This window comes from Pistacia vera, unplaced genomic scaffold (assembly GCF_008641045.1).
Source record: "Pistacia vera cultivar Batoury unplaced genomic scaffold, PisVer_v2 Contig430, whole genome shotgun sequence".
In the NCBI taxonomy this organism is placed as follows: domain Eukaryota; kingdom Viridiplantae; phylum Streptophyta; class Magnoliopsida; order Sapindales; family Anacardiaceae; genus Pistacia; species Pistacia vera.
The window spans coordinates 2,072,840-2,083,826 of NW_022196258.1; the positions used below are offsets into that span (position 1 = coordinate 2,072,840).

At 35.9% G+C, this 10,987-nt stretch overlaps 3 protein-coding genes across 3 annotated transcripts; 2 read left to right on the forward strand and 1 right to left on the reverse strand.

The window, feature by feature from the left end:
* The first annotated feature begins 1,024 nt into the window (after window positions 1–1,024).
* On the forward strand, window positions 1,025–2,795 carry LOC116143539 (calumenin-like). The gene is made up of 3 exons (XM_031428987.1): window positions 1,025–1,521; window positions 1,700–1,902; window positions 2,689–2,795. The coding sequence occupies exons 1-3, from the start codon at window positions 1,166–1,168 to the stop codon at window positions 2,793–2,795; spliced, it is 666 nt and encodes a 221-aa protein (XP_031284847.1). The 5' UTR covers window positions 1,025–1,165.
* Window positions 2,796–2,863: 68 nt separating this feature from the next.
* Window positions 2,864–8,936, forward strand: LOC116143538 (calumenin-B-like). Its single transcript, XM_031428986.1, has 9 exons — window positions 2,864–3,329; window positions 3,508–3,710; window positions 4,497–4,599; window positions 4,744–4,809; window positions 5,728–5,901; window positions 6,007–6,103; window positions 8,170–8,306; window positions 8,398–8,526; window positions 8,610–8,936. Exons 1-7 carry the CDS (start codon window positions 2,974–2,976, stop codon window positions 8,293–8,295), a joined length of 1,125 nt encoding a protein of 374 aa, XP_031284846.1. The 5' UTR covers window positions 2,864–2,973; the 3' UTR covers window positions 8,296–8,306; window positions 8,398–8,526; window positions 8,610–8,936.
* Window positions 8,937–10,084: 1,148 nt separating this feature from the next.
* Window positions 10,085–10,679, reverse strand: LOC116143500. Its single transcript, XM_031428951.1, has one exon. It carries the CDS (start codon window positions 10,652–10,654, stop codon window positions 10,085–10,087), a length of 570 nt encoding a protein of 189 aa, XP_031284811.1. The 5' UTR covers window positions 10,655–10,679.
* Window positions 10,680–10,987: the final 308 nt, after the last annotated feature.

The window sequence follows — 10,987 nt, forward strand, 5'->3', positions numbered from 1 at the left end:
TGAAATTTCATAACCCAAATTGGATAAAAATCTCATTGCAGCCTTATGAATAAAACTCAACGAGATCTCAAATACATTCTTGTTAATAAAGATGACCACTGAGGCTCGTATTCAGCCAATAATTTTAGGGAGAACGACATTTTCCCATCCAAGGTTTGGCGAAATGATACTTTTCCATCCATCAAGTTTCAAAATGACACATTCCCACCCATCGTTAGATTCTGTTATGTTTTTTGTTCATATTTTATTAAAAAGATGAAAATACCCTTAAATATTTTACTTTACAAACTTTTCATTATTTTTTAATTAGCCAAAAAGTCAAATATTAAAAATTCAAAAAAGAAAAAATAATTAACCCCACCTAAAAAGTTTGGAATAATACTATGAAATTGTTTAAAGTTAAATGACTTTAATAATGTCATCAATATCCCATTACTATTATTTAATAATCTATTAAATTTATAGTGTTTTTTATTTTTACTAATTAACATGGAAAATCCATATTCCAAATTAATTAAATAAATAAAGAAAAAAATGTATCTTTACATTAGGATTAATAAAGACTTTAACTTAACTAAATTTTAATTTATAATAAATTAATTAAAAAATAAACTATTTAAGGTTATTTTCACCTTTTCAGTTAAATATTAACATAAAACACTAACAGAACTTAACAAATGGTGGAAAAGTATCATTTTGAAACTTGATGGATGAGAAAGTATCAGTTTCGTTAAACCTTGAGTGGAAAAAAATTATTCTTCTATAATTTTATGTCCTAAAAGATTAGTTAAGATGAATGTGATTGGCTCCAAGTTCGAACACTGCCATTCAAAAAAAAAAAAAAAAAATTTCCCAAGATAATTGTAAAGTTAACTCTAATTCAAGTCATAATTACGTTAATTTTTACTCAAAGCTACTTGGGTAAAAATAAACGGTCGAGATGATTACCCAACAGATCTACTACTGTTATGAAAGCCCATCCATCATCACGATCACGTTCACACATTCCTATTCCTTTTCAGTATTGAATATTATTAACTTCTACCTTGCTTTAATCACAAGTCCAATTTGTCAACTCCATCTTTCTTCTCCAGATCTCTCACAACAAATAATCAAAACACTTCATCCAACATACTTTCAATTCCTTGTTTCGGCGAATCTTAGTATGGGTAAAGTTTCAGTAATCATTTACATAACCATAGCTCTGCTTCTTCTTTTATTTCTTTCGCAATCACCCAAGAAGGCGCAGAACCACCGCCACCGGAGGCTTAAACTTCGTTCTTCTTTCCATTTCAACTCTACACGTCACGAGCCGGTCCCCTTCGACCCGCTCGTCGCCGACATTGAGCGTATTCGCGAGGACAGGCACTGGGAGAAACAGTATATGGAACACGCGCATCCTGAGCTTGTGAGCCACGAACACGAGCCTGCCCCGGGCCATGAGAGTCAGCCCGAGTGGGAGGATTTTATGAATGCTGAAGATTACTTGAACGACGAGGAGAAGTTCAATGTTACCAATAGGTACATTTTTGATACAGAAACGACACCGTTTTATTTGTTTAATTTCTTTGCGTTGATTGAAAGAAAGATCTTATGTAGATGTTAGTTTGATTGAGATTATTAATTTATTATATTTTGTTAGAATTTGTTGAACTCCTTTATACAAATTGATTGAATAGATGCTATTTGTGATGAATAGGTTGGTGCTATTGTTTCCAAAGATTGATGTGCAGCCACCTGATGGGTATATTAGCGAGAGTGAGTTGACTGACTGGAACATGCAGCAGGCTGAGAGGGACGTGATGCACAGGACTCAGAGAGAGTTGGAGACTCATGATAAAAATCGGGATGGACTTGTGTCCTTCGCAGAGTACGAGCCTCCCAGTTGGGTTCGTAATGCAGGTAAATATTGTTGTATGCTGATGGTGGATGATTGTATGTTAGTCATATTTGAGTGGTTGAGCTAGTTAGTAAGGCTAACGTATAAGAATGTGTTGGTGCATAATCTTCATTCTACTATGCTACGCAAAGGTCACAAAGTCACATTGTTCGCTCGATGTGAGGAGCGTCAAGGGGAACATGATATAGCTATGTAGAAGAACTACTGTTGGGGAACTTCTGAAGGTCTAAAGTGTGGAAAGCGCAAATCTGCTGTGTACCACTGATAGGAATCTTAATATTCAATTCAAATTGCCTACTTGGTTTTGCCAGCCTTTGACATTGTATTCCTTGACCCAAATTTGAGAGCTTTGCTTCATTATATTCAATTGATTATGGAAAGTTTTGTTTGAGTGTTGCATACATCTGGTTATGTTTAGTTCTCAGCTGGCTATACTAAGCCGTTCCCTTTGCACAACTGATAGTCCTCTTAATATTCAATTCAAGAACCCTACTTTGTTTTGCCAGAAGTTGGCATTGTAATTAGTGACCCAAATTTGAGAGCTTTGCTTCATTAAATTCAATTGACTTATGTAAATTTTTGTTTGAGTGTTGGATACCATATGGTTATGTTTAGTTCTCAGCTGGCCATACTAAGCTGCTCCCACATACTGGCATCTAAATGGAGCCTTCTCACCACTATTTTTTTTTATGATCCATATCTTGTGTTAATTCATTGGACCCATGATCTTTTTTCATGTGAGTATGGCTGGTTGCTAATTTTATTTTTCTTACTTTTTAATTTATCAGATAATAGCTCTTTCGGCTATGATATGGGTTGGTGGAAAGAGGAACATTTTAATGCGTCGGATGCAGATGGAGATGGTCTTTTGAATATAACCGAGTTTAATGAGTGAGCTTGAACTTGACTAGCTAATCTAATTAGTAGGAGACACCCAAAAANTTCACTTCTACCTTGCTTTAATCACAAGTCCAATTTGTCAACTCCATCTTTCTTCTCCAGATCTCTCACAACAAATAATCAAAACACTTCATCCAACATACTTTCAATTCCTTGTTTCGGCGAATCTTAGTATGGGTAAAGTTTCAGTAATCATTTACATAACCATAGCTCTGCTTCTTCTTTTATTTCTTTCGCAATCGCCCAAGAAGGTGCAGAACCACCGCCACCGGAGGCTTAAACTTCGCTCTTCTTTCCATTTCAACTCTACACGTCACGAGCCGGTCCCCTTCGACCCGCTCGTCGCCGACATTGAGCGTATTCGCGAGGACAGGCACTGGGAGAAACAGTATATGGAACACGCGCATCCTGAGCTTGTGAGCCACGAACACGAGCCTGCCCCGGGCCATGAGAGTCAGCCCGAGTGGGAGGATTTTATGAATGCTGAAGATTACTTGAACGACGAGGAGAAGTTCAATGTTACCAATAGGTACATTTTTGATACAGAAACGACACCGTTTTATTTGTTTAATTTCTTTGCGTTGATTGAAAGAAAGATCTTATGTAGATGTTAGTTTGATTGAGATTATTAATTTATTATATTTTGTTAGAATTTGTTGAACTCCTTTATACAAATTGATTGAATAGATGCTATTTGTGATGAATAGGTTGGTGCTATTGTTTCCAAAGATTGATGTGCAGCCACCTGATGGGTATATTAGCGAGAGTGAGTTGACTGACTGGAACATGCAGCAGGCTGAGAGGGACGTGATGCACAGGACTCAGAGAGAGTTGGAGACTCATGATAAAAATCGGGATGGACTTGTGTCCTTCGCAGAGTACGAGCCTCCCAGTTGGGTTCGTAATGCAGGTAAATATTGTTGTATGCTGATGGTGGATGATTGTATGTTAGTCATATTTGAGTGGTTGAGCTAGTTAGTAAGGCTAACGTATAAGAATGTGTTGGTGCATAATCTTCATTCTACTATGCTACGCAAAGGTCACAAAGTCACATTGTTCGCTCGATGTGAGGAGCGTCAAGGGGAACATGATATAGCTATGTAGAAGAACTACTGTTGGGGAACTTCTGAAGGTCTAAAGTGTGGAAAGCGCAAATCTGCTGTGTACCACTGATAGGAATCTTAATATTCAATTCAAATTGCCTACTTGGTTTTGCCAGCCTTTGACATTGTATTCCTTGACCCAAATTTGAGAGCTTTGCTTCATTATATTCAATTGATTATGGAAAGTTTTGTTTGAGTGTTGCATACATCTGGTTATGTTTAGTTCTCAGCTGGCTATACTAAGCCGTTCCCTTTGCACAACTGATAGTCCTCTTAATATTCAATTCAAGAACCCTACTTTGTTTTGCCAGAAGTTGGCATTGTAATTAGTGACCCAAATTTGAGAGCTTTGCTTCATTAAATTCAATTGACTTATGTAAATTTTTGTTTGAGTGTTGGATACCATATGGTTATGTTTAGTTCTCAGCTGGCCATACTAAGCTGCTCCCACATACTGGCATCTAAATGGAGCCTTCTCACCACTATTTTTTTTTATGATCCATATCTTGTGTTAATTCATTGGACCCATGATCTTTTTTCATGTGAGTATGCCTGGTTGCTAATTTTATTTTTCTTACTTTTTAATTTATCAGATAATAGCTCTTTCGGCTATGATATGGGTTGGTGGAAAGAGGAACATTTTAATGCGTCGGATGCAGATGGAGATGGTCTTTTGAATATAACCGAGTTTAATGAGTGAGCTTGAACTTGACTAGCTAATCTAATTAGTAGGAGACACCCAAAAAGAAAAAAAAAAAAAAAGAAAAAAAAAAAAAAGAAGCTTTCTTCTTAGATTCATTTAATTGATCAGGATTTTTCCTGTGATTTATGGTTTTGTAGTTTTCTACACCCAGCTGATAGCAAAAATCCAAAGCTGATATTGTGGTTGTGCAAGGAAGAAGTAAGGTGACATATTCATGAGATTCCCTTCTCCTGATTTATTTGTCCTGCCTTATGTTTATTTGTCCTGCCTTATGTGTATTTGTTAAGTTCATTCTGATTCTGTTTATACTACTAGTTTTTTCTAATTTCTTTTCTGGTGTTGCAACTTAAAACAAGTTCCTATTGTCTTTTGTGTTTTACTTGTAATTATTATAAAGCGGTTTTTTCATTGGAAGAGATCATGGCACCGGCTTATAGAATTTACCGTATTCAATTTTCTTTTCAGATCTACACTTCTGACTAATTTTCTGAACAACATTGGGAATGTAATCACGAACGAAATAAAATACTAAAATTACTATTGACAAACCAATCCCTAAGATGATTAAAACAAAGACTAAAATTAAAATTAAACTTAAACCTATTCTATTCTTCCCACATCAATAGCTGTCACGGTTGTGTGTTAATTTTTTATTGATGTATTCCCATTTCTATGTAGGATTTTAGGCTTGAATATTTTGAAAACCTTTTCAATATATAATTAACGGAATATTGTTTACTGCTGTGATTCGGTAATATTTTTGTTTGAACAGGAAATTCATCTTGACTCAGTTTTATCATGGCTTACATGTATCTTGGTCTCATTTATTAGGAAATGTTTGAACAGAAATTCTTGCCTCAGTTTCTAGATAATATTTTCCAATATAGGCTTAAATAGTTTCTTAGATTTCTATATAGTGTATTTTCTGCTTGTACATGCTTATATTCTAGTGCATGTAAGTTTAGTCAAAATCACACCCTACGGATCAGTATTGCACTTTTGTTTACTAGTTGCTATCTACTTTAATGTGTCTACCATATGTTTTCATTTCAAATTTTGTTAAATCTTGTTGTCACGATCATTCCTGGCTTAACTGTTCATTTGGCTCTTTACTTATATAGGGAAAGAGATTCAGACAAAGATGGGAAAGTTAATTTTAAAGAATTTTTCCATGGGCTCTTTGACTTGGTAAGGAACTATGATGATGAAGTTCATAATTCTTCTGATCCATCTGATGACTCAATGGATGCCCCAGCTAGACAGCTGTTTTCTCAGCTTGACAAAGATGGTGACGGGTACTGAATCTACTGATGAAAACTTATGATATGTTACTACTTCCTTCTTGATTGCAGAAGTTATCCTGTTGTATTGTCAAAATAACTTGGCTTTCTGCTTTACAGATATTTGTCAGATGTAGAACTACTTCCAATTATTGGAAAACTTCATCCATCAGAGCGATACTATGCAAAACAACAAGCAGATTACATCATATCACAGGTATTTATGTCTGACTTTTCAGTGTCATCCTTCTTATTCTATTGAAACTATAATTTGGTTCATCAAAGAATTGTGTTTTTTTTTTTTTTTTCTCAATTATTCTGGCTGTCAATATTGTATTAGATTATTCACTGATTCATAAAATTGGACCCAAGTTCTTGTTGTGACACACACACACATATTATTTTGGTTCTAAAAGCTCAGTTGCCCCTAAATTTTATTACCCTGATTGTTTGGTCAATCAAAGACCCTTTGCGTTGAGGCCTCAATGTGAAGTTGATTTTGGAAAAGTTAACCTCTGTTTGTTAGATGGAGATTTTACTTGTTGCTGCTCAGGCTCAATTCTTATGGCTTAGGTAGTAGGTCATTTCTTTTCTGGCTTTATTCGTGCCAGAGGAATGCTGTTTTATGCCATTCTTGCTGCCACTTGGAACATTCAGTCTGATAAGAAACAAAAGGAAGGACCATTTATGAAGTATACTGTTGGGATCCCACATTGAAAGGGAAAAAGGTGGGCATGTGGGTTATAAGGCTTGGCACCCTCCTTGGCAAGCCGGTTTTCCAAGGAGAGTTCTACCCAAGCCCTGAAAGACCCATGGCCCAGCCCAAATTGTTGAGTTATTGGAGTGGGTTCCTATCAATTGGTATCAGAGCATGATCCTGTCTATGTGGCGCGCACGCGTGGCAGGCTGACCCGTGGCAGGCGGACCTTGGGCCCGGGCTGCTACCCCGAGAAAGGGCATGGAGGCCCGAAGGAAAAGGGTATCCGCTAGTCCCCAAAGGGTAAAGAGGCCGACGGGGGTAAAGAGGCCGACGTGGACGTCGGTTGCGGAAGCGTGGTGGAATGTTGGGATCCCACATTGAAAGGGAAAAAGGTGGGCATGTGGGTTATAAAGGCTTGGGCACCCTCCCTTGGCAAGCCGGTTTTCCAAGGAGAGTTCTACCCAAGCCCATGAAAGACCCATAGCCCAGCCCAAATTATTGAGTTATTAGAGTGGGTTCCTATCATATACTTATTCTAATTTTAGTATCTTTCATTTCTCTAGCTATGTTGGTATTGGAAGGTAGATGCTCAAGGGTTGTGTTGATGCTTTCAACAAATTAATGATTTAGTATGGAATTTGACGGATGTTGGTATTGCATTAGAATTAATGCCTTTCTGTTGGTATCTATCCAGTTTAGATCTTCCCTCATTTAATGTGTTCTTTCTGTCTTTAAAGTCCTATATCACTAAGTTATGGTAATTCCATCCCTCAGAATTTTTGTGACAATGGAAATCAGTGGTTTTGTTTCCATTGTGGTTTTGTTGAATTTTTCCCATCCTTTATTGTCTTCTCCAGATCCTGTCATGTCTGTAAATAGCTTATCTTGCAGAGCTTTCTACTTAGGTGGGATTTTGTTGTGGCAGTATATGTAATGTACCATCTATCTTATGCGGTTGTTTTAGGCTTTTTTTTATCCTCTATAGCCTCCTATCCAATTTTGTGTTTGGAAACTACTAATTATGCTCCGGAGCTTTGACCTGAGGGTTTTCTTGATGTCAAGAGATATTAGAGTACGTGTTTAGTTTTGACCACTCTTGTTATGCATTGGTTTTTATATTACTTTTAAAATTTCTGTATGCATTTACTTTCTCTGTTATCTTTAGTACCTCTTCCTTTGTTTAGTTTATTAAATTAAGGATATCTTTTGTTGTAGAAGTGTTGGACTACCAGCATTCTTTGTAGAAATGATGGACACTACATTTGGGTTATTCAATGTCCCTTGTGCAATACTGGATCTTGTGGATTGAATAGCCCTTTGCCACTGCGTTACTGAAATGTTATGACCTTTTGCATATATCAAATATCATTAATAAAAAAAGGGAAGGATAGAAGAATTGCATGACCAGCAAAATACTAAAAAAAGTCTATATTGCAAGTTGAAAATGTGACCTTCTCCACTTGTATTTATAGATAGACCTTGACAATTATTGCATGAGTTATATTCAAAACCAGATCTGCTACTTTGATTTAACAGTAAGTTGAGAAGATCAGGTACTAAATAGTTTGTAAATTTTATTGCAGGCAGATACAGATAAAGATGGTCGTCTAACCCTGATAGAGATGATTGAGAACCCTTATGTATTTTACAGTGCTATTTTCAGTGATGAGGAGGAAGACGATTTTGACTACCATGACGAGTTCCGTTAATTTCATGCTAGGTAAAACTAGCCATTCTATTGGTTTGGCATCTTTATTTGGTATTGTCTTCTTCCTAAATTATTGACTTATTTTTCGCCATAATTCTTGCAGGATACTGAGAAAACAAGAATAGAATTCAAATTCTTTTTTAGTGAGAATGTACTACTTAATATAGAATTATAGTTATGGAAGTTTTTACAACTTTCATTGAGGATGATACTCTGCAAAATGCCTTACAGGGTAAGTTCTTGTGCTTGTTTATCTAAATTGTGTATTTACAACATATGATCAGTCATTTAGGTATTTATTCTTCTTTGTTGCAGATTTTGGAGATACCGACTGTCTCCAGAATTTAAACCTTAAATGGATGGGCAGTTGGAATATTAACTTACTGGGGAGCAATTTGTTAAAGATACTTTTACTTTTCAGTTATTGGTTTTTTTAGTTGATATACATGTACCATATAAGTTATTGATCATCATTAATTGTTCAAAGCGGGGTAGTTTTGAGTCCATGGGCTCCACTTTTGGCTTTGATTGGCTTGCCGGTAAAAAATCTATAGCTACTGTTATTGGCGTTTGTTTCCTTTTGAATATTTAACGAATATCTTCCATTAAAATTTGGGCAAATCTTGGCTCAAATTCATGTTGATTGATGGGAATGGTCTTGGTAATTTCTGCATTGGGTTTGTTGAAATGGTTCCTGGAACAAATACGACTCATTAATTGTTGTCTAAAAGCAGTATATATTAAAAAATGAACCACCATACGCTGGCAAAGATAATCACCACTGGATTAACGATGAACTAAGGCAAGCATTATAAATTATAATTACATGTGTCAGAGAATACCATTGCGGGATAGACAACACTGAGAAAGGGGGCTTGTAACTGGACGCAGAGTGAAGGCCATAGCCCATAAGTAAGAGAAAGCTTTTTTGTTTTTTCTCATGGAATAGGAAGTATAGCTGGGTCTTATTGTTTTCCCTTTCATAGGCCAGGATTTAGAGTAGCCTACACCAGAAAACCAGTAAAAAAACCATAAAAATCTTTAGGCACAAGGCATTCCCATATAATTACAGGCAGTGACGTTGCAATACCTGCTTAGTGTTTTGCCACATAATAAAATACCTCTCCGTTATGTAGCCTAAATATCAACCATACAAGAAAGTCTCCTTTAACACACATTAGAAGAGGCAGTCCTATGAGAATACAGAAATTTCAAATACATGGTCTATAATGATTACTATTTTGGGTATAAAGAATTCAATGACTAGGAATCTTACAAAATGCGTGACACCATTGGTAAGCAAAATATGCAGAAGAAGATATAAAGTAAAGCATCCCTCTCTCACATCATCTCTTGAAAGGTGAACAGCAAAGGTTGACAATGATAATTTCCAACAGTAGGAATTTCCCTGCAAAAATTGACAAGTAAATAAGCAGTAATCTCATTCTCCAGCGAAGAAAGATTCAATTCAGGAAAAGACCTTAAAATATTGTTTGAAATGTAGATAAATAGTACACATGAAAGAATGAAAAGTTAACTACTTTTATTTTCTTAAGAACCTTTTGTTTCAATGTATTATTGATACTTTAGTTTCTGATTATAATTTACATCATCAACAAATCCTCACTTGTTCTTGGACATTTTCATACAGTGACTACACATTATATCACTTGGAACACTATTCAAATAACTGGTTTTATAAAGATAATTTTTAGTGTAGTAAATTTATAATTCTATTTTGGAAAATTTTAATAATCACATTACACAAAAATATAAAAAGAAATAGCGTACTATTTACGGTGGTCCTTTTTCCGGCGAGGAGGCTCATCATCGTCAGAATCTGTACAATCGGAATCCTTATCATCATCAGACGGAGGAGACGGATCGAGACGAGCAGCATCCTTAGCCCACCGAATCAATTTCTCAACCTCATCCTCTTCATCGTTATCATCGTCATACGATACGTTAGGACCAACAGAGAGTGCATTGAGATTTTTATTATCATTAGAAGAGGAGGGGGAGGCTTTAAGAGCGGCGAATCTCGCAGATAGATCATCTCCCAGAACGCTCTTCAATTCGTTGTCAACGTTGACATTAACATCATTAACACGATGATTGGATTGTGAAGATGAAGATGAAGATGAAGATGAAGATGATTGATGAAGGGAGGGTCGGGATTTGAGGGCTTGGAAGCGACGGTCGAGATCAGAGTCGATGTAATTGGAAGATATATGGGCGATGTGAGAATTGACAGAGAGTTTTAGGAGCATCTCATCTTGAGCAGATTGAAGTAGTTGTTCAACTTCATCACTTCCAATTCCACCTTCATCATTCGTCTTCTTTCTGTTACTGTTGTTCATTTTTTCACTTCTTCCTCACCTCCTGTCTACTCTCTAGCCTTTGTACAACTAACAAAGGGACAACGACATGTTCCCACCCAAGGTTTGGCCAAACGACACTTTCCCACCCTCTGTTAGATTTTGTTATGATTTCTGTTAATATTTTACTGAAAATACCCTTAAATATTTAACCTTGTAAATTTTTTATTATTTTTTAATTAGCTAAAAAGTCAAAAAAGAAAAAATAGTTAACCCTACCTAAAAAATTATGAATAATGCTATAAAATTGTTTAAAGTTAAATAACCTTAATATTTATTTATAATATCATCAATATCTCATCCACTATTATTCAA